Below are 24,274 nucleotides of genomic sequence, written 5' to 3'. Positions count from 1 at the left end.
TGAACTGCCCTTCGTCTGAACTGCCCTTCGTGTCAAGATGTGTTTACTTTCCATTGTTTCTGTCCACTATTGCATCTGTCCTCAACTATTGACGCTTCACTTCAAGTGGCTTGTATTCTCTAGTACAGTGGTTCTTAACCTGGTCCGGGGACCCCGGAAGACCGCAAAGCCTTCTCAGGGGGTCCACAACTGCTTAGAAAATTAAATATTAACAAATTAAAAAATGTATATAAATAAGGAAGTAATATTTTTTTTAAATGAAATATTTTCTAAATGTGCAGGAATATGAAAATTGAGGCTCCAACTCTCCTATTAAAATTTTGATATTTTTTTTTATATTTGTTAGTAAATTTAATAAAATATTTCACCATTTTGGCATTTGTTTGGTGAATGCTTATTTCTGTGTGTTTGCAGTACAAATCGCATAAAATGCTTGGGCCAGGGTCTCCAGCTTCCAGTAATGGGTGTCCCTGGATTCCAGTAATTCAGTGGGGGGGTCCCCGGGTTTCAATAATCATTAAGTGGCGGTCCACAGAAGTCAAAAGGTTAAGAACCACTATTCTGGTGGGCCCAGTAGCAAGAGCTACTAGGCCCATCTGCTCTGACTGTAACAAAGTCTCTGTAATCGTGCGAGTCTGGGGATACTGGATGGTCCAAGAAGCTGAAATAACCAGGTGAAAATCCCGCCGGGAATAACCAGGGAAATTGTTTGTTAATCAGATTCTACTAGTTATGCCCCATTCCCCAGTAGATCCAACTCGTAATGGGCATTTCTTTCGGGGGTTAGTGGCAGAAGTTCATATTAAGTGGCATATTGCTTGCATGTTTAAAAAAAAGTACAACTAGGGGTATGCAAATTTGTGGGTGAGATGTCATGACATTTTGTGCAGTTAAATTTTTGGAGCGAAATATCCTTTGCAAGTATCATGCAGGACGTTTTCAAATAAGAGAATAGTTCTCGTAAAAAAAAAAAAATCACTCCAGCCTTATTGAGGTCTTTAATGGCTGAAAATTATATGAAATTGTTAGAGGTAAGATTGAGCATAATGCAAAATTCTGGCATTTTTAAAATTCAAGTGTCGTTTTCCCAATTCCACCCAGGCCTACTTGCAACCCACCTTGTCTCTAAGAATCAGGTGGCTTCCTATAAAATTCACGGCGCTCTCCTAATTCCTCAGTAATTTGTAGCCCGTGTATTGAAATTTAGCAAGTGTATCTTTCCACTGCGAGCAGTTCATTGTAAAGAGAGTACCACTTCTCGCTCTGTAATGTAATGTTGGAGGCTTCTTTCTTCCTTGTGAGATGACAGGAAATACCACTATTGCTGCTTCTGCAGTGTGTAGGCCACCATTGGGATGCTTTAGGGAGAATGTAGGTTTAATTTCTGCCTTGGTTCCCACATAATCCATGTGAATTAAAAAGAAATACAGACCTGCCTCGTAGAGTGCCTTGTGTGCCCATCCGTAGTAACACATGCTGCACTGCATGCCGCCTTTGACTTTCTAAGGTATTTGAATAGGTTGGAATCTCACTTCTTCAGTCCCAAATAGAGCAAAATTCAAACTATGAATCCACTTGTTTTCCATTGCAAGGAGAGGATGATGACATCCTAGCTGTCGTTGGTATAATGCTGATGAGGGTAGATAGATCTGCATCAGCATGTGCCAGCTTTCTAGCTAGGTCATGTTGCACCGGGCAGATGCCCAAGCTGTGACCGAGCTTCTCTGGCGGGTGCTCCTTTTGTGTGACACAACTTGTTTCTGTCTAGCGAGGCTCAATGGCTGAGGTTGTGCATTCACCAGTATTGAAACTTTCTTGGTGGATCCCAAGGGGAACACCATGTTGCGTTATCTGGAGCCAAGCACTTGTGTTTCGTACAAATAGACCAATAACGCTCCAGAGTAACTTTGTCTTTTTTGACCTTTGGCGAGTAAATTATAATCCATACCCCCCCCCCCCCCCCCCCCCCCCCCCAATCACAGTTAAATATCCCTTTTAGGACTGTATATCACATTTTAAATGTCTTTGGTCCTGTAATGTGGCCAGTGCCCTATTTTATAATACTGGAGGCACCTAATAAGGGGGCATGCCGGCAGTACTGAAAGATTCACCATGCCCATCTCTTGAGTATTGTTTGCCACACAGGTTGGCGTTAAGTACTTTGATTTAATCTTGTTTGTTACATCATATTCTCCTCATCACTGCATCACATTCTTGGTTATGCAAGTGTTCTATTTTTTTAGTTTTTGAGATAATTTTCATGTTTCTGTGGTTTGATTCCACTCTAGCACCTTCATATTTTTCTTCTACAATGATTTCTTCTGTGTCTTCACATGTTCTTGGTAGGGTCTCTTACTACATGTACTAGCTCCGTATCTTTTTTTACTGTGTCACGTTTGGCAACTTTTCATTGGAATAATCCCACCGGGTGTTGCGCTGTGTCACACACTGACTAAGTCTTGTCTTAAATAGCATCTGCTGATGTTTAATACATTCAGAGACCTGATCTGTTCTTTGCCATCTTGAGATGCACTGGTCTGTGATCTGTTAAATGGTTTTGTATCTGTTATAATTTATTTTGCAGTACTTTGGTTAAAAGTGGTATATGCAGTCCTGTAAATGCAAGTCCCAGGATGCATCTTTGGAAGTTGAAGAGCAAGACCTGCGTGAACCAAGGCCTGTAGTACTCCTGCTCCACACACTCTTGCTTTCACCCATCCTCACGCTCTCACTATTACCATCACATTCACTGTCTCATTCTTACCCTCCCCCTCGTAGTGGATCACGGCCATTTAAAGATTGCCCATAAGGTAGCGATTGCTCAACAAGATTTGGCACTACTCCTTAAAGAGATAATTGAGTGGGGAACATTTTAAAGAAGTTTTTAAGAGAACCAAGAAACCTAAAGCTTAGTTGAAAGTCTTCCTCCAGAGATTGCCCTCTCCTGTGCTTGGAAGTGTTCCCTCGTAGAGGACCTGCCCTACCAAGTGTGTCCAACGTTGACCCTTGAAGTCCGCTGCTGCACTAAGTACTTCAATTAAACATCACCATGTAAATCTCTAGCCATCTCCATTCCATTCCCTTGTTGAAGTAAAATCCTCCTCCAAGTAAATCGTGGGAGGCTTCTGGTACGCGTAGGAGCATTTAATTAATGATCACTGCAGTGTTGGAGAATGCACGTCTGGCTACACAACTGAAGACATTCTTATACTTTCTTAACATAAACACGTGATTAATACACAGCCAGTGAGGCCATAATTTAGCAGTTTAATAAATCAAATATCGTTATGAGAGATGTTGATCATCCATTAATCCTACTAGTACATCAATTATCCTAAGCGCATGCGTAATTAGGCAGTTTACGTCGGCCATGGTAGCAGGACGCCTCCATATTTGGGCATCCATTTGTACCTAATGGGCTTACCTTTCTACTTACTCAGTTACAGCAAGGCTTACCTGACCCCAGTGTTCTTGGTCATTGATTCTTAATCTTTTGACGTATGTACACCCACACTTAATTCTTATTGGAATCCATGACGAGTCATTTTTGGAATCCAGGGATCCCGACCTAAGGAGTTTTGATGATTTATACCATAAAACAATACACAAAAAATATGCATATTTAAGTTTTCATCCAGCAAATAAACAAATGATGAATTCTTTTATTTAATTCACCAACAAATGTATTTAAAAAAATGTAATAGGAAGACTGGAGCTTTTCTAATTCCAGCTGAGACCTCCCATCATCCATACTGTATTCTGTTTGACTGCTCCCGTGAATTAAATATGAAGATCTCAATTTAATTTTTAGACCCTCATTTAAAATTTACAGTACTCTTTGCAAAATTCAATTTTACATTTTGCTTCTCTATTCATACCTTATTAATCTGTTTATATTATTTAATTTTCTAAACAGTCATGGACCCCATGATTGGGTGTTGCGAACCCCCCAGTGGTACCCGAACAACAGGTTAAGAACGACTGTTCAAGGTCTCATTTTAGTTTCTCAGAGAGGCCTTTCTTCCCTAATTTCAGAGTCTCATTATTGTGACACCTACCTCAGCGCCTGCACATTCTTTCGTCATATCTCCCATAGGCACGCGAAGCTCCACTGTCCTGGGTATGACCTCCGCTTTGTGCTTAACATTACTATTTGTTGCACCTTATCTGTGCAAGCGCGCTTTTGCAACTGTATCTGAAACAACACTTCCAGCACCACTCCGAGCAAAACCACAACGCTTTATACGCCTTATTTTTTCCTAAATACCCATCAACCCCATAACAAATATAATTTCTCGCTCTTTATCGCTCGGACTCTGCTTTCCATGGTCGGGGTGATTTGGGAATGCAGGGAGAAGACACCAGATCCATCACTTAGTGATGATAATGGATAGGGTATACGTGTTTTTAATGCAGCAGAGCGCAATTCTGCCTGTTGGTGGGGGTTTACAAATTAGTCCAAGGATTATCTCAATCTCTGGTGAATTACTGAATGCTGCAAAATGGATGCTCTATCACTGACTAGCGTGGATAATCTACAGATTATCTCTGAAAAGGTAAGTACCATAGGTGTTTAATCTTAGTCTTTGAGTGGGGCATAGGTAGGAGGAAACCACCAATTAATGCTTGCATCAGTGCTTGCCTCGGTCCAGCACATCATCTTTACCCACCTCTGAGGGTAGCTCTCTTCGGCTTGGGCACTTCCGAACAGTGCTTCTCCCTGCAGTTGCCATAGCCAGCTCTTAGCCGATTATCCGATCTCTCATACAGCTAATAACTGATGGAGCAGGGCATCTCGGTATACAGTCCACTCAAACTTTTTCTGTGCCGAACTCTCATTCCATCGTTTCTAGAGCTTAGTCAGTAATCTTATTTATCATTTACATGGCCGCCAGAGTCACTGAGGAGTCTCTGACAGCATGCAACTGCAGCATAGTGACCGTTTACCTGCTCCTCTAGACCAAAACAATAACACACTGGTGAATACCACAAGGTCTAATTTCGCATACTGCGTACAGATGTGCTCAATCCATGTGAGCCTGGAGAGTGAAGATGGGAGCATCATGTACATGTTACTTTTTTCTGCTGATTCGTATTTTCTTTGCTGCTTATTCCTGTTCTCAGATCAGCACAGTTCTTAAGCCAAGGCTTGGAATAATCTCCCACTATACCTCAGAGGCACGACCAGTTTACTGGCTTTTCGAAAAGCCTTAAAAACTTGTCTGTTTAAAGGATAATCTGACCTCTGATTTGAGCCTTGGACAAGATCTCACACTGCGCCAGGACACCTACGGGTAACAATAGCGCTTAATAAATGTTATAAAAATAACTGAGATTAAGTGAAGGCAAGGTTGGGAACATTGGCACATAAGTCCACTCACAGGGCCTGGTCAGGGGATACCCACCCAAAAAGGATCTTTGCGAATAAATCTTTAATCTCATTGCTGGCGTCACCCAGGTGTGCTTAAGAGCCTTTCAACAACGCAAACTCCATAAGACCTTTAAAATCTCTGCATAAGTGTCCTTTTTATTTGGAATGAGATATAATTGTTGATTTGGCTACATATATGCATATGCTGCTCTATGGTGGTAAAATAAAGTTTGGTCTCTTAAAACACAAAGAAGCAGAATGGCTTTAAAATGATACTGCTGGGTGAATGCAAGAGCCTGGGGTTGGTCCAGACATTGACTTGTGTTCTCTCGCTCTTTCTTTCATCCAGGGGCCATGATGTTCACATTATAGGTCTGACTTAACACGCATGTACCTGCTTGACCTATTGCTACCAGATCTTTAAACTGTATGTTCTGAAAGAGTGGTCTTTAGATCCACCTAGAGGAATAGTTCTCTCACCTCATGCTACTTTTTGCCTGCAGGAGAATCAAGCTTTGACTATGCCTAAAGGTCTGACTTTAATATGCCAACACAGGCATGCACACATTCTGTTTGCATACTTTAGTACATTAAAGTCGCACCCTTTGACTTTGCCAGTGCTTGTTGTGCTTCAACTGATTATTTGTACTTGGACTGTATTTGGGTTTAGCTACTGGAAGCCCCGTCAGTCCTCAGTTGCGAGTCTGGTGGGCCAGCAATTTATTGCTGCTGGTCATTCCCTCAATACCTCATTTCAGGCACTGACTGACCAAGTACATTTGAGGGCTATTTGCAGTCCCCCTCCCTAACTATCTCAGCTGACTTCTATTTACGATCCTGGTCATTGGTTATGATAAAATGGGCTGGCTCCTCTCGCTCCATACCAGCATTAGCATAAAGGGCGCATGATTGTCATCTCGAAGGTATTATGCCTGTTGTTACTAAACCCCCAAACTCTATTTGTTTGACTTTTCACTGAGCAAGTTTGCATCCTGGTGGGATTTATTTATTTATTTATTCTTTTTGATTAATTTCCCTTTTGTAGTTTTATTTTTTTTTAATGCATGTCCTAATTAGTTTGGTATCAAACGTGAAGGCTGGTTCCCCACCAAACAATATCCCGACCAGGGCCGGACTGGGAACAGCAACCAGCCCAGGCAGATTGCTGCTTGACAGGCCCTGGGAGTGGGGGGTGCCAGTGAGAAGCACCGCTCCTGCTTTTGTTACAGGGGGTTGATATTGCAAAACCAGCCCCCATGTGTCCTGCCCACTGAGGAAATGCCCCATGCCTGCTACAGCCCTGACCACAACTAATTAGATGAAATATTTGTATTGATGATTGCCCTGTCAAATTTGTAAATGGGGTGGAAAGCTTGTAACCTACTAAGTAAACCATAATCTGTATTTGGCCAGTATCTATTGATGCCTGCGTGTTAAGGAGACGGAAGACCATTACCAGATAATACTCTATCAGCGGAGACCTCATACAAGAAATTATTTGTTCATTGCAACGTTTGACTTCTCACTGTAGTCCTATAGCATTCTGTCTTCCAACTTCCCTACACCCGCCTCTGCCCCAGTGCCTTAGATTTCAAAGCATCAGCCCATATCACATTGACATCACATATATTCAGCAGCTCACCACTCCGCAGTTCTTATCCTGGTGCTGTCACTGTCAGGCTATCCTCAAATTTAAAATCAAATGGTCTCCTTTTCAGTCTGTAAAAGATTGAATATGTGGAACTGGTCCCTTGCCACCCTACCCCCATCTATATGTCGATTCATCAAATGGTAAAGAAAAGTGTATAAAATTGTGGTGGTCCCGTGGGCAATACAAATAGATGGCCTATGCAAGTCTCACGCGAAGGTTGGACTTAATACTATGACTTCCTTCTTCTCCTCCTTCTGATAGTACAGTTTTCTCAAATTATTAGTTATTCAACGATACAATATGACTGGAGAGTTTGAAAACAATGCAATCCTAAATACATTATTCAGCGCTTCAATCCCAATTTGATGATCAATTCTTTATTATACAACAAACCTTGATCAAGGCAGAAACCTAAAAGACCACAAATGATCTTTGCTCGCCCTAAAAGGTAAACTAGAGCTTGCAAGCTCCTCTGAAGTGAAGTAACATTTACTGAAGCTGTGAATGTTGTGGTTTTAGCACATTTTAGGAAGTTGCTCGAGTATTGCTCAACATAGTCGCCCGAAAGTAGAGGGAAGTGTAGTCAAATGTTTTTAAATTAAAATCAAGCAGAGCCACTGTAGTCTGTGGTGGAGGTTTACTGCTGATGGGCTGTTCCTTCTGGGCTAAAACAATAAGATTGTAGGATAACATTTGAAGTTAAGCTCCTCTTCACTTCTTTCGCACTCTAGGATAGATGGTGTGCAAGGGATCCCACTGAACGCTTATTATTTCAGAGTAGCGCATAAGTGCGATAGCTTTCAGATGTCCGTAGCAAGGACCAAGTTGCTTTTTGGGTGAAGATGGGCTGAAGGTGAAAGGGACAGTTATTCAGCTTGGCTCAAGTCCTCCTCCTCCACAGACTTTTCTACCTCCTTCATAGAGCTATGTCCTACGTTGAAGGCATATCTCCTTTTGCCCTTTAAATGTTAAATGGAGTCATTTATAGTCACAGCAGCTGCATAAAACCACCCTTTTTCAGAAAGGAACACTTCTTTCTAATACTCAAAGCACTGTCCACCGATGGCCTCACAACACCCTTTTCTGTATATTTAGACTTCTGAAGTCAGTTCATGACAATAACTATATGTCTTTTTAAGTCTCCATCATTGTACCCGAATTGTTCAAATAACTGAAAGGAAAAACGTTTTTAAATAATCACATGCTTCGATCACATAAGACCTCAAAACTAGGATGTTACGGAAACCCAAAAAGAATGTAAATTGCAAAGGATGAGAAAGTTGTTGGCCAAGTTAAGGTGTGTTGCTTTCTGATGTGTGTGTGTGTGTTTGTGTGTGTGTTTTCTTTTTAATTAAAGCTAAAAACGGAGACAAAATTCACTTCACCTGGAGATTTAGACATTGAATCCCCTTTGAACTCCGGGTGCAGTCTTACTTTAATGTTCTTCAGTTGCAAACCACTGAGCTGAAAATGCATTCGTCTCTCCTGCAAGGAAGGATGGAGTTCTACTTTATGCTTTGTTGAGGGTTCCCACACATAGAAACTGACTAATCCACCGGAGATTCCAGGTTGCTGTCATTCTAAGCGCCGCACCCTTTGTTGGGAGCACTTCTGAAAACCAGTACATCTTGCACTGCCACATGGATGCAGTTTTATACCTTTTACATGAACCATGCAACCTTCCTTGCCATCCCATGTATGTGCTGTGCAATTAGAAACCTGAGCTGGTCAATGGTTATGTATGGAAAGTCAAACCTGCACATGAGACCCAAGTAGAGCAGTCAAGACTGGGCACCGATGAAATCCACAAATACGTATTGTTATCCTATACGCTTCCACCCTGCTATTTCCCATTTCCCTCCCACCACACTGTATGACCCATGGTGAACTTGAATTGCAGGATTTAGAATGCTCTCTCACAGACCAAGATGAATGGAAAGCAGTTGACTAAGCCTCTTCTTAAACATTTAATTAAAATATTATCAAAGTATGCTATATTATTTTCCTCTGAATAAACTTCTTCGAATACATTCGCATCATTTTGATATTTCTCGCCCTCGCAGACATCACACACCATGCTTTCAAGCATGTCTGTAATAGTCTGGAGAAGGGAATGTTCAGTGTTGGCATGTATTAAAGTTATCTGTTTGATTTCTTTTTTTCTTATTAAACTGCCTGCTTCTCTTCCGTAGAGTCAACTTTTGATATTCCCTTTTTCTTATTTCCAGCTTGTTGACACAATGAGTGCCTTGGCGGTCACTATGTCAGTAAACGCCTCAAATGTAATATGCTTCCCCTCAACAAGAAGAAGAAGTTTGACACAAACTCCAAAAATGGACATCCCTTCAGGTATGCCTTTGCTACTTGTGAATATTTTCCCACGAAAAATAGTTTTTCCCCGTGCTCAAAGTGTTAATGTCTGAAATGGCAGTGACTTCTTGCATATTAGTAAAGGTCGATGTGTTAAGTTGTCATGGTTTGAAGATGCTCTCCTTTAACTTGGTTCAACATGTTTAAAGGGCATGGGGCACTTCTTTTTCCAGTAAAGACCGCGTCTCACCCTCTGCACAAGAAATACTCCACCCCTCCCACAAGTTATCGGTCAGCTGAGTACCCAACTTACATTTTTATGACCAGGGTGGAAAATGTGCAATCGCCTCTAAAATGATGGAACTGGGGAGGTAGGGGGTGCTTCACATAGGTACAACGTAGGTACACATTGACGGGTCCACGCTGACGTTCACTGTAAACCTGTTCTGCCTCGAGTGAAGAGAATCATAAAAATCAGCCGAGGTACACTATTTTGATGAGATGACAAGATAAGGGTTTATGTCACAAGTGGGAGAAGCTCTCCTGTATATCCACAGCAGTTTGTAATTAATACTGAAAGTCTCAACTTAGTTTGTAGGACTTTGAACGCTTTGGTCTTGGTGGGCTTGAAACCCCCATTTGTCATTCCTCAATGTCAAGCCTTTTAAAAAGGGGCAAAGCGAATCGAAGAATGCGTCGGGGCACATGATTTATGAGTCTCTTAAGTATAGATGACTGAGTTTGTTGATATCCTTTTCCTTTTCGCATCAGATTTCTCAGGCACTTTCAACCTTGTTTTTTGGAGGTAGAAATAATTCTTTATTTGGCGAATTGAAACAAATTGATAAATTGTAACTCTCAACCTGCTCACTCGAACCTTCCTTAAGAACTTTTTTCTATAATTAACCTTTGTGTGTTTGTACACCTCTGGAATTTTCCAACTAGGTGTCGTGTATAATCACAGTGCTTGTGTTGTCTTATTGTAAATGCATGTGTGTTCCTTTTACAACTCATGATCTATAAAAATGTGTGTGTTAGGTTTCTGCAGAGCAGCACATAGCTTCCGAGTGATGTATTACTCTTTAATAAATGCTTAATGGACATTAAACACTTTGTGTAGCCAGTGGGCTACAGATTAGTTCCTTGTGTCACTTATACCTAGTGCATATACATTGTATAAAGATGCTGTGTATATAGTAAACATTCAGTTTAGAAGTTTCTGCTGGTCTGCTCAAGGAATCGCAAACTAATGCAAAAAAAAAAATTTATGACAATTTGTATTGTGGCCACATTCAGTTAAATTGTATCTACACACAGTCTTATTTTTGATTCAGATAAAGAAAAAAGTTGGCAAAGCTAATTTAGGGGGAAGAGTTTCATTGATTAGTAGGGACACAGACTATCCTTAGATAAGTTAATACTCAAGAAAATAATCGTACTCCTTCTGTATTAATAAACCAGGAGTGCCTACTGTAGGCGTGGGTTCAGGAAATAGTCTGATTGGCGCTTAGTACAGAAAGAATGGCAGCCGCACAAAGGAGTCATGAGAATGAAACAGCTGTGAGCACTTCCCATATTTGATAGCTAAGTCTAAGCCCCCTTCTTCCATACAACAAATGCAATTGTAGGTGGGGAGAAAATAACAGAAAGGGTAATAGGATGGTCCATAAAGAAACTAGCCATTCCGCACTTATGGTTCCTCACACTAAAGGTTCCACTAGCCAACCTCTGTCATGTTTAGGAGGAGATTGTGTTTGAGAGGCACACACTGCATACATTGAACTCATGATGTGGAGTGATAAAGAAGAGAGACTGCTTTACAGGACTCTGTGACTGACTCTGGTGGATCCACTGCCCACCGAATATGGGTCCTAGTAAATAGTAGCAGAAAATCCAAAAGAGCAATGGACTATTAACTGCCTCCAAGTATCTAGCAAGTCCAACAAATACCAAGATCTGGCACCACCTGAAATCTGCAACGTAGTTCTGATACCGGATACTGTGGATTTGGTATCGAGCTGCTACCTTTATTGGTGTGGTGGAAAGGCTCCGGAAGCGTAAGAGAGAGGGCTGTTATGTAGAGCAGTGAATATATGTCCTCTCATGCGATATGTGAATAATGATTTTTAATAAGTCCTCGCTTTCTTTAAATACAGTTCAAATCTGAATATTGAATTTGGGTGAGGTGCTGACATGATTAAGCATAAGGCATTCCAAGTCTACACAACACCAGCAGATAAAGTCACTGACCATCTCCCAAAATCAAATATAGACAGTTCTGTACTGACTTTGCATCAAAAAGCCCTGTTGGTACACTTGCATCAGTACCCCATGTGACAGGAGGAAAAGAGGGGAGAGAGCTTTCTTAGTTAATGTATTTGTGGTCTAAATGATCATTGTGGATCTTAAAAAGTGTAATCAACCTACTATCATCTGAACTTAAAAACTCTTCTGATGGGGATTGTGTTCGTATAACTTTCATGGAAAATACGTTTTTCAATTGACTGTGCATTGACCTTAAAATCCCCCCGTGTCAGGCGCTGTGAAGTAAGTCCAGCTCCTGTGTAACACACAGCACCCTGCCTCTCAGAGAATTTGCTTTTGTGTTAGCCTACTACAAGTCATTAACTTGTCTCTTTTGGCATAACTTTCTGGGAAAATCCTGTATAGGTCACCAACTAGCTTTATAATGGGTTTCACTTGACTCTTTCTCGAAATAAACTGCAGTACTTGCTGATTATTGCCGGGTATTCATTTCACAAGGAAGGAAGTTCTGGTTTACAAATCTGTTTCTTTTCATAGTTGCCAAATGTGTGGACTCGTTGTTTTTGCCGCAGTGATTCAGCAGCTAATGTGGAAATCATACTGTGCACCAACTCTTTGTCTTTTTACTCACAGCAGATAAGTTCGCCAGGCCTGCAGTAATTGGACTCTCTGGATCTTGTGGGTCTTACCCAAACAGCGCTTCAGCAATCAAAGATCTTCTTATGTCTGTTTTGAGTACATCTGATGGCTTGAAACCTCCTGTAATTTCTTCAGAGAATGCATCACCAGGAACTGACTTTCATAACCGAGCCATGGCCTACTGGGAAGACACCAGTGATGGCGAGTTGAACGAAGACTGTGGCAGCGATACTGATGGTACCGAAGTTGTCTGTAGAGCACAGGAGGACATAAGGTTCACAAGAAACATGGCATCATGGGATAACTCTGAGAACCATTCTTTCACATATCTGCCACCTAACTCACCAGTTCACCTCACCCGCTTCACAGATGATGCTGTGTCTCAGCCAACTGTGTGCAAAGCACAGACTGATGTAAGGTTCACAAGGAACCGAGCCTCATGGGATAATGCACACAGTAACTCTTTTGAACCTCTGAGACGAAACTCACCAGTTAACCACCGCCGATTAAGCAAAAGGCGCCTCACCCCTTCTTTAGACAGTTTTTCACGAATGAGGCATTCAACGGTCCTGAAACCACACAGTTTCAATGATGGATTCATAGCCTCCATTACATCTCAAGTCACTTCACCTAGTGTGGATTTGGAAATGGCCTTCGGAAGCTTTTCCTCACCGGACCTTCCTGGACTGCGTTCCAAAACAAAGCACCAATCACACGTTTCTTCCTTCAAGAAACTCACTGCGCCGCCACGAAGTTTTAGAACCTCACTTACCTCACTGACGCCCACACAGGACACCTGCACATTTCAGCGACGTTCTCAATCCTTTCCAAAAATTCAGCAAGGTAAGTGTCCATGTTTCTTGAATGGTTGTATGTTACAATGTCTGCTTTGGGTTTTCAGCTTATGGTGGCACCTCTAGCAATGTGATTTCATGAAATTGCACACCTAGCATGGTCGTGTCTGTGGGTAGGTGTAATTTTGAGTTTGACCCTGGGTTCCGCTACATGGATCTCCTCTTGGTGCAGTGTGATCTGTCTGTAAATCTTACCTTTCAGTCACGGATGTAGCTAATGAGAAATGTTGTGGTTATAAAGGTGAGAGGAGCTAAAGGGGCGTGTGCTTGTGTCTTACTAGTTGGAGAACTTATCAATGGAATTTTCTCCATGAAATTTTTTTTTCTTCTTTAAAGTTGATTAGAAAATTTGCAAAATTCATCAGTCGCAACATGCTGTAACTTTTCCTCTACTCATTTTTGAGGAAAACTCATAAATGTAGCCATCCAAGTGTGTATGCGCTCTAGAATTGGAGAACTCTCAAAAAAAGAAAAAGATTTCTGATTTGCTGTTGTAACTGCCTAAAGAAAAGTTCTATATAACACTTATTTCACGAGAATGAGTGATTTCTTTATAATTTCCGGGAATGGCATTCAGGTTACTTAGAAAGTTAAACTGGTGGAGAACAAAGGGACTTGCTTAGGGGAAAGAATGTTTCGCAATTTGCCATCACTTGTCACAGAATTATTAAAGTCTCTTTTAGTTGTCTGTAACCATTTCGGGCTATTACATTTAAAATCCTCATGTATCCATTGCCATTTGCTTGTGATTTGTTTGTGGTACTTTGACATTGCATCTTTATTTCTAAGAGTGAGGGTATAAATAGCTAATTGTTCTCTTTGTAGCTGTAGATAGTGGTTTGACACCCAACAGCGATGCTCTCATTCGGAGCCACTCATCTCAAGGCCTTTTCAGACCAACTGTTGACCTGGAGAAGGTGAGCATATTCGGGAAATGTGGGTCCAGAGATTGGTGCCCATATTCCCCTTTTTAGTCCAATACATGTACAAAATTCATTACCTCATACAATTGTCGACCTTTATTTTTCAATGTATACATAGGAAAAGTGTAACAGAATTTAAGTACAGAACAAGACTGTTATTTTTCCCACTCCCACCAAAGTTTGTTCGAAGCTTGACTAGCATATGCAGAGTTGAGATACAAGGATGTCCTGAACACCCACCCGCTCTTGCCCTCGAAGGGGTTCAGTATGATCTTGGATTAATTGCCAGCTGCTAGTGCAGATTCTAGTGCATCCCTGCCCCCAAGTTCTTGCCCCATGCCCTTGAGAGGGATCTATCATAGGCTTTGGTCTCCTCCGGGAAAATTTCAGGTGAGCTGTTGTGCCTTGTATGGTCTCTCATCACAAATGCACGTTCCACACAGCACCATCTCCTGGTCCTCTGTCAGTCACCTACTCAAGCATCCATTCATCCACCCACCCACCCACCTTCCCACACACCATCACCTGAGGTCTCAGGTCGTGCCCCTGACCCACCTGGACGTCCCAAGGATACCCGTGCCCCACGCCCCTGTGCATAGGACATGCAGGCATTTCCCTCATAAACCAGCACCCTGGAGCTAGTCCCAGCAAGCCCACCCATTTAGATACTGTAGGGAGAGGGTTCCCTGGCTGCTTAAATAATTTCAAAAAAGTATTAAATACCCATTCATGCACAATATTGGGCATTCTACGAAAGAATTACAACCATCACTTGCTTCATTTTCATAGAATGATATAAGACACAGCAAGACTGAAGGCGCACCGCTGCTGGAATCTAATAACCCACGCGTGTGCAAATAGTCTGTAATTCGTGGAACACCTTCTCAAAAATGGCAACAATTATCTGGAAAAGACACGGAACAGCAGCTATTTTGGTTCTCCCGCTGCAATAAAACCCTTCTAAATTGTCGAGGACGTTTAGCCTCTGTTTACAAATAGGCCGGCGTATCATGCCATGTGACTGACATCAGCTGGGGTAGAATGCTAATATTTTTACTCGAGGCACTTAAAATGGCGCTGCTGTTTGCTCAGCAGAGAGTCCTGAGGAGGCCGAATAGTTTAATAGTTCCCGACAGTGTGACTCAGACGGTGGCAACTTGTTATGATGCACATTTTGTTCGATAAAGTGTTTGTCTTTGAGGTGTTTCACAATGTTTGTTTGAGCCAGTGTTCTTTTTAAGTCTGGCTTGACAGCGGCGCTGATGTTGTGTATTGTTACCAATTCGTTAAAATACACAGTCGGCTTTGGGCCCAGACAGCGGAGTACTTCTCTCTCACCTCATGCTATTGGCTGGTTGCATCTTTCTGCCTCCTATGGAGTACTTGCATTTAAATGCTTCAGGGACTATCATGAGTCTTAAACGTACACTACATCATCACACATTATGGTCTCTCTCTTCCCTACAAGGTATACAGAAACAAGTCCTTCGTTTCCTTTCGTCACTGAGCGTCTGTACTCTTAAATGTACACATGTATTTAACCACCATACACTTGTGTGTGTGTATATATATATCAAGTGCAAGCATTGACAAATCCTATATGTCTGACTAATGCAAATACAGGGATGCACAAAGGCTGTTAGCATGCATTGTGAATTAAAGCCAGACCTGTTGGCTTTGCCAATGCTTGTTTTCTTCTGTACTCCTAACAATTGTTCTGTTAGCAAATGCATGTAACCTGCCCTTTCTTTTTTTATGCTTGTGACATGTCACCAATGATGTACCTTTTTTGTATACCATTTAACATAAACACAGGTGTGTGTTCACCGTTTTATTTTAAGAAAGGGGCATGTCTTCAATGGTAAAACTTTGTTTACTTCCCGTAGGCACATAGGAGCCAGGGGTTTGAATATGCATTATGATTCCAAAAGTGTACAGGGCACATGAAATACAGTTTGCCAGTAACTTTTTTGTAAAGGGTATATACCTCATATAGAAAACTCGTGCAAGATTAGTTAGATAAGATCATATCTCATTCAGGGAGAACGTGTTTCAACGTGATGAATTTTCTTCTTGTTTTCTCGCTGTCAAAATTCACAAAATTTGGGAATTATTTTAGATTACGCCACGTAACAAGAAAATTTGCACAGGCCTAACTAAATTAGAAGTGTTTACATCTAGCAGGTCTGGTGTAGACGGCCAAGAAACTGGGATGTAGACATTTTCTTTGATTTGGTCAAACTGAAACCCCTTCTGGAAGCTGAGCCTCAGCTGACTCTGCTTAAGGGTGCAAGTGGCTCTCCCCAGCCATGTCTTGGTCGTTTTATGTCTCTCAGGGCAATGGCTGCTGTAGTGGTCTGAGAAGTGCTGAATCTTCTGTTTTAAATCACCGCACAAGGGCCACTTTACTTAATGTGTTGCTACTGAGTAAAAGCACATAGATGGTATGCAGACGCCACACCATAGCATTATAGACCAGGCATCAAGGCCCTGTACGTGTTACTAAATATGTGCCCGTTCTTTCCCCAAGAGCTGCTTCAGACGTGGTGTGGTTCTTCATTCACATTGAGGTGTGCTCCCAATGCAGTAAACTTCCATTTCTGGAAGCATGCGCACAGGCTTTGAAGGGATTGTACATATGTTGAATCTCTTCTAACTATCCCTGAGAAGCTTACACTGCACCCATACTCCGCGGGGCCTCTAAGACCACACCTCCCCACCAAAAGATCGGGGAGGATACATGCATATTCCTGGCTCTCTGTCGTTACGTGCTGCTTCACCCGTCAGTTGTGGGCGTTCCCTTGCACACGCATTAGCCATCCTTGGAAGCCTGTGAAAAGGAGTTGGCCTATTATGTCATTACTTTAATAAAAGTGTGCACGGCCCCACATGCAAGTGGCACACTCCACATCAAGAATACAATAAATACTAAAGGATGTTTCACCCTAGTCTGAACCTTTCTGTATCAGTGTTTTATGATCATTGAGCCGCCACTCCAGGCCCGCGGCTCTTTGCAGACCGATCTTTTAAGTTTTATCTCTAATTAAAAGGGCACATCCTTTAAGCTGGTCTATGACTGAAGTTTAAAGAAGGGGACCCAGTCTTGCCTCATCGTGGGGGTCTTGGATGTCTTGTAATATTTTTAGATCTGTCCCATCACTGCATTGCTGGAAAACGTACTGTCCGGAGTTGTATTGCTCAAGAATAGTATGAGTAATGTTACAGCAAAATGGGGGTCCACAAGATAAATCTGATCCCACATTTGTTCGCATCAACCAAACTGTTCTCAGAATCCTATAACGAACTAAATGCAGAGATGATTCAATTTTTTCTATCGTAGTCCTAATCAATTTCATCTTTATTAAAAAAAACCTTCTGTTTTTTAAGTTGCTAGTTTACTTTTTTTTTTTTGCTGCCTGCTGGGATCAGGTCACAGTTTTCAGCTTCTTTCTTTGTGTACATGGGTTTCGACATAGGTAGCCACCTCGGGTTATTGGATACGCGAGTAGTGTGGCTCTGAACCTTTTGACCTCTGTGGACCTCACTTAGTCATTACTGAAATCAGTGGAACCCCACTGAATCATCATTGGAATCAGGGGACCCCCCCACTGAGTTATTATTGGAATCCAGAGACCGCATCCTAAGCAGTTTTGATGATTTGAACCACAAACCTGTACACAAAAATGCAGAAACATTCATCAAACAATTCCATAAATACTGAAATATTGAATTTTACAAACAAATATAACAAATCAGACTTTTAATTTCAATTCGGTGGTTGGAGTTTTTCTAAATTCAATTGAGGCCACCCATTGGTAATGCTATACTATGTTTGATGCGCTTTTACTGCCCCCACAAATCAATGTGGGGATACAGACTATGGGCCGATTACAAGTTGCGGTGGTATGGTTGTCCTGCAGCCACCGTATTCCAAGGCAGCCATTCGGACCATCGCCGGCGGTGCCCTGGCAGTGGCGCAGTGGACAGTGGTATCCAGTATGCAAGGCAGGATGGCAACGGTCTGCTGAGCCTATTTTGACTTTACCCACCACCAGCCTTTTCATGACAGTGGGTAAACAAAGGGGTCCCTACAGGGCCCCCTGCTCCCGCCACCCTGGGGATGCATTCGGGGGTGGGGGGGAGGCACATGTTGCATGCACCCCAAGTTCCTGCACGACATGGACTTGAAGTCCATTCCATGCTGGAACTTCTTTTGCGTTCCCATTGGGGTGCCTGTTTTCAGGGCACCAATGTGGGAATGGCAAAAGAAAAACCCACCAGACGCGAGTTATACTTGTAATCTGGTGGGTGGACCATGCACGGCTTTGGTGATGCTGTGCTGGCGCAAAGCTGGTGCAGCACCGCAAAAGTATTATTCAGGCCTTTAGTTTTTAGTCTCCAATATTAAATTCATTCACATTTACAGAATGGTTTAACATTTTCAATTTTACATTGTTTCTTTATTTATACACACTTTACAAATCTGTTAATATTTATTATTCTAAGCAGTCGTGGACTCCCTTAGATGGTGTCGTTGACACCCAGGGGTCTCTGGACCACAGGTTAAGAACTTCTGCTCTAGTCTACTGTCCATAGCTGATCATCTGTGCAGAGTTAGCTTATAGGATAGTACGCTGTTTTGTTAATTGCTATTCTCATTTTTCACAAATATGTGAAAAGCGAATCCATTTCCGCTGCTTTCTGTGGACTGTGAACTTGGATGGGTATTCATAGTGGAGAATATTTAGGGAGAAAAAGTTGGTTTTGCATAAGCTTCTGTTACGTTCATTATGTTTTTTAAACTGCTGAAGCGTTGGCATGTCTCGTTATTTGGATATTTTTCCATATACAAAAGAAAGGAAGGAGGTCTATAAGCATAGTATGTTTCCACTGGGAGTATTGTGTTCAGGTTCAAAGGCTTAGACTATTCTTTGTTGATATTAGGAGGATCTTTGGTTTCTTCATTTATCTTACTTGTAAAAATCATTAGGATAGCTAATTAAATTTGACCTTATGACATCACTCAACAGAGACTTCCACTTCGTGGCGTGTGCCTTTTTAATTGACCTTTTCCATTAGGAGCAGTGCCGTATGTGAATCTATTGGGGCTGTAAAGATGTTGTTACAAGAGGGTAACATTTGTTCAGCATGTGATCTTTTGTTAAGTCAAATGCTGGGCAATTAAGGACCTAAACAAACCGTGAGCAACAAAATAATCTGAGGACTAAGCATTAACCGTATCGGGTGTTTGAGGGCTGGAATTGTTTTGGCACGTTCGTAGCTCTAGACTACTTCTACTGCCCCCCCCCCCCTTTTATTGGTATTACATCAGCCACATTCTCTCCAAGTTGGTGTAGGATTATTGAAGCCAGTTACATGTAGCAGTTTTAACATTCAGTCAGTGCCTTCTTGGGTACCCAAGGCTTTAAGTGCTCCTCATCGGGAGCACCTGCCTGCTGGGGAAGCTGGGACCCGCGTCCTCCTGCGAGCTCCCTTACTTAATCTTCTTGGCACATCTTCTTTAATGCTTCAAATGGTTTCGCAGTGAATTACGTAGACAATGTCCTTATTCAGAATCTTTTCCAGCAATGTTCCCAGCCAGTGGACAGTAATACATTCAATCAAACAATTTATAAAGCCCGCTACTCACCCGCTAGGGTCTCAAGGTGCTGGGGGGGAGGGGTCCGTTACTGCTCGAAAAGCCAGGTCTTGAGTTGCTTCCTGAAGGAGAGATGGTCCTGGGTCAGCCGTAGGTGGATGGGGAGGGAGTTCCATGTCTTGGTCGCCAGGTAGGAGAAGGATCTTCCTCCGGCGGTGGCTCTGCGAATGCGTGGAACGGGGGCGAGGCTGGCCGATCTCAGCTGGCAGGTGGGCGTGTAGAAAGTGAGGCGGTTGTTGAGGTACTTGGGGCCCAGGTCGTGGAGAGCCTTGTGTGTGTGGGTGAGGAGTCTGAACGTAATCCTCTTGCTGACGGGGAGCCAGTGCAGGTCTCTCAGGTGGGCGGAGATGTGGCTGTGGCGGGGGATGTCCAGGACGAGTCGTGCGGCGGCGTTCTGTATGCGCTGGAGTCTTTTCTGTAGTTTGGCTGTGGATCCCGCGTAGAGGGTGTTCCCATAGTCCAGTCGGCTGGTGACGAGTGCCTGGGTGACCGTCTTCCTGGTTTCGGTGGAGATCCAACGAAAGATCTTTCGGAGCATGCGCAGGGTGTTGAAACAGGATGACGAGGCGGCGTTGACATGTTTGGTCATCGAGAGGGAGGAGTCCAGGATGAAGCCCAGGTTTCGTGCGTGGTCCGTTTGCTTGGGGGTGGTGCCCAGGGCAGGGGGCCACCAGGAGTCGTCCCAGGCGGAGGAGGATGATCCCAGGATGAGGACATCAGTCTTGTCTGAGTTCAATTTCAGGCGGCTGTTCTCCATCCACTCGGCGACGTCTTTCATTCCTTCGTGTATGCTGGCGGTGGCGGGGTCGTTGGTGAGGGAGAGGATCAGCTGGGTGTCATTGGCGTAGGAAATGATGTTAAGGTTGTGTTGGCGTGCGATGGTCGCGAGGGGGCTCATGTAGACGTTGAAGTAGGTGGGGCTGAGCGAGGATTCTTGAGGTACGCCACAGATGACTTTGGTGGCTGCGGAACGGAACTGGGGGAGGCGGACTCTCTGGGTTCTTCTGGCGAGGAACGAGATGATCCACTCCAGTGCCTTCTCTTGGATTCCGGTGTTGCTGAGGCGCTGTATTAGTGTGCGGTGGCAGACAGTGTCGAACGCTGCAGAGAGGTCCAGGAGGATGAGGGCAGCTGTTTCCCCGTTGTCGAGCAGGGATCTGATTACGTCGGTGGCTGCGATGAGGGCGATCTCGGTGCTGTGGTTGGCTCGGAAACCGCACTGTGAGGCGTCGAGGGATCCGTTCGTCTCGAGGAAGGCAGCGAGCTGTTTGTTGACGGTCTTCTCGATGACTTTGGCAGGAAAAGGGAGGAGCGAGATGGGGCGGAAGTTCTTGAGGTCGGTGGGGTCCGCTGTCGGTTTCTTCAGGAGGGCGCTGAGCTCGGCATGCTTCCAGTTTTCCAGGAAGGTGGCGGTGGTGAAGGAGATGTTGATGATGTCCCGGAGTTGGGGTGCGATGATGGAGTCGGCCTTGTTGAAGACGTGGTGGGGGCAGGGGTCGGAAGGGGATCCGGAGTGGATTGTGTTCATCGTGCGGGTGGTGTCTTCGGTGCTGACCGGGGTCCAGTTGCAGAGGGTGGTGGTGGAGGGCGTTGGTTCAGTGGTTGGGTGCGTGGTCTGTGCGCCAAAGTTGTTGTGTATGTCAGCGATTTTGCGGTGGAAGAATGAGGCGAGTGAGTCGCAGAGTTCTTGCGAGGGTGTGATGTCGTTGTTTCCGGCGCTGGGGTTGGAGAGCTCTTTGACGATGCTGAAGAGTTCCTTGATGTTGTGGGTGTTGTTGTCCAGTCGTTCTTTGAATGTTGTTCTTTTGGTGGTGCGGATCAGCTGGTGGTGTATGCGGGTGGCGTTCTTGAGGGCTGTCATGTTTTCTGTAGTCTGGTCGTGGCGCCAGGCTTTTTCGAGGGTGCGGCAGTTTTTCATGGATGTTTTGAGTTCGTTGGTGAACCACGAGGCTTTCTTGTTGCCGGGTCTGCTGGGTGGGTTCTTCAGAGGTGCGAGGTCGTCTGCGCAGTTGGTGAGCCACTGTGTGAAGTTGCGGGCTGCTTCATTGGGGTCCGTTGCGCTAGCGGGAGGGTTCTGGCTGAGGGAGGTGGTGAGTTGGTCGGCGGTGATCTTGTTCCAGCTCCTGCGGGGAGCCTGTTGCGGGTGGTGGTGGGTCGTGGTTCTCCTGAAGTTGAAGTGGACGCAGCTGTGATCAGTCCAATGAAGTTCGGTGGAATGGCTGAAGGAGATTTGCTTGCTGGAGGAGAAGACGGGGTCAAGCGTGTGGCCGGCGTAGTGGGTGGGGGTGTTCCCCAGTTGCTTGAGTGCGAGGTTGTCCAGCAGGGTGGTGGTGTTGCTGTCATTGTTGTTCTCCAAATGGAAGTTGAGGTCCCCTAGGAGGATGTAGTCGGAGGAGGTGAGGGCGTGCGGGCTGATGAAGTCTGCGATGGCTTCGCTGAATTGTGTGCGTGGTCCCGGGGGTCTGTAGATGAGAGTGCCTCTGAGCGTGGTCTTTGGGTCGGTGTGTATCTGGAAGTGAAGGTGCTCGGCGGCGGTGAGGGTGTCGTCGGAGTTGGTCGTGATGCGGATGGTGTTCCTGTGGATGATGGCGATGCCTCCTCCGGTCTGGTTGGCGCGTTCCCTCCGGGTGATCTTGTATCTGTCCGGGATGGCAATGGCGATGTCGGGGGCTGAGGAGGCCTTCATCCAGGTTTCCGTGAGGAAGGCGATGTCTGGTGAAGTTGTGTCGAGCAGGTTCCAGAGTTCGACAGCGTGTCTGTGGACGTAGCGGGTGTTGAGCAGGATGCACTTGAGGTAGTTGTTGCTGGTGCCTGGCCTTTCAGGTGCGGTGCAGGTCCGGAGGCAGGTGAAATTGCAGGCTTGGCAGGTGAAGGGTCCGTGGGTGCGTTTCGGGGTGGCTCGGTAGCAGGCGGGGTTCCGGCCAGGTTTGAGTGCGTTGAGGGTGGCGGCGTCGTAAGTCCGTCGTGTAGGCTGGCATCGTCAGGGGCCAGGGGTCCTGGCGCTGGGCGCGGTCCAGGCGCGGACGGGCGCAGACGGGCTTGCCTCTGGAGCGCCAGCGGCCTGCATTAAGAAGGGTGGAGGTCTTGCTTTAAAGAAATTGGAGATTAAAAGAACTTACCAAAAAAAGAAAAACTCACTCCAAAGAAATGACCCTTTCGTGGGTGAAGAGCATCCACCTTTGGGTGCTTTCAGTAGCATGATAAGTTTGGGTGCAAACCTCTGCTCAAAGTTTGTATGCTTTGTGTTGGAGGACTAGGTGAGATCTGGGCCTTCGAAAGGTTGCGTAGGTTCTTCTGTGGTTGGCAACTTTGATTGCTCTGTTATCTCACTTATATAGCTCACATGTTCAGCACTAGACACAATCTGTCTTTTAAAAATTAAATGGCTCCTGCACAGGTCACCCACTTTGATTGCTGCTTCGAATTTTGCTCTTTGAGAATCATTTCAGTCGTTTGAGAAATTTCTCTGCATAGTGTGTCGCCAACTAGAATCTTGGCCCTTCTGTAATTACATTTTTGATATAAACACACACAGTGCTCCACCGTGTGCTTTAAACCCAAAGGATGATCTCCAATTTTGATCTGTGTATATATTGTCAGTGAGTGGGACAAAGTTACTGGTTTGCACCCGGAAAAGAAGCATTATACACATTTTAAGGCCATCCCGTCCTCCGCTCAGTCACATGTTTTCATTTGTATTGTACACACCGTTCAAATTACTTTGCCATACGTTTGAGTAGAATTACCTCTGACAAAGGCAGGCTGACCACACAGTTACAGAAAAGAAATATTTAGTATTGCCTTACCTCTTAATTTTAGCAGCAACAAACACTGCAGAATTCATGTGAAATATATTCAAAGTTGAGTCAGCCTTGTTCGGGGCACAAAATTGAAATAAACTTTTAGGCTAAATTCCATGTTGGGTAATGAGTATCTCAGTTGGCACCACAAGTGGCGTCAAAAGAATGTCCATTCTAGAATAGCTGGGATTGAATTCAAGCAAAATTGTATGGCTGCATAGTCAAGGTATAAAGAATGTGGAGTAATATCTAGACCAGGTCACCAAGAGAAAGTCCATACAAACTCATCACTGACTCAAGATCCAGAACCAACTCTATCCTATTGGCAACTTTGGGTTTACCAGAGCTCAACGTTTCCACTGTTGGGATTTGCTTCTGCAGATCATAGTCGACAGGCGTTCTAGTGCAATTGAGTGAACAGAAATGAGGCAAGATAGAAGTTGCCAGAGTACATTTAAAAAAAAAAAAAAAATCTTTTTTTTTTTCTTGTTTCTTTTTTCTGACAAGCCCAAAAATGAGAGTTGAGTATAGGGATGGCTGACCTTGGATCATTCAGCTTGCAGTAACAAGGAGGGTCACCGATTTAAATGGCTGGACATAAAACAAGAAAGATTTATACACAAAAAATTGGCACATTTTCGTGAGGATTTTTTTTTCTCTGTATGTTGAGGTCGTGGTTTGCCATGGATTTCAATACAACTTTCTGTTCATTCCGACATTCTGAATGTTTCGTATTGCACCTCACCATCCTAGTTTTGTGGAAATTGCATTGTGTACCCCATTCTTGGTCTTTCTTGAATCC

The 24,274-nt window shown here is 44.0% G+C and overlaps 1 protein-coding gene across 2 annotated transcripts in view; it reads left to right on the top strand.

Annotated features, from left to right (window-relative positions):
• The window catches only part of RUBCNL (rubicon like autophagy enhancer), an 82,777-nt gene that overhangs the window by 21,917 nt on the left and 36,586 nt on the right, over positions 1-24,274 (top strand). Inside the window, exons 2-4 of one of the 2 annotated variants that reach the window (XM_085621843.1) lie at positions 9,251-9,371; positions 12,234-13,079; positions 13,916-14,007. In XM_085621843.1, the coding sequence (XP_085477969.1) occupies positions 9,263-9,371; positions 12,234-13,079; positions 13,916-14,007 (1,047 nt within the window). In that variant the 5' untranslated portion in view covers positions 9,251-9,262. Of the gene's footprint in view, positions 1-9,250; positions 9,372-12,230; positions 13,080-13,915; positions 14,008-24,274 lie in introns of both variants that reach the window. The other variant, XM_085621842.1, reaches the window with a different exon arrangement.

This window comes from Triturus cristatus, chromosome 8 (assembly GCF_964204655.1).
Source record: "Triturus cristatus chromosome 8, aTriCri1.1, whole genome shotgun sequence".
Lineage (NCBI taxonomy): Eukaryota > Metazoa > Chordata > Amphibia > Caudata > Salamandridae > Triturus > Triturus cristatus.
This window is presented reverse-complemented; position numbering and strand designations above follow the sequence as displayed.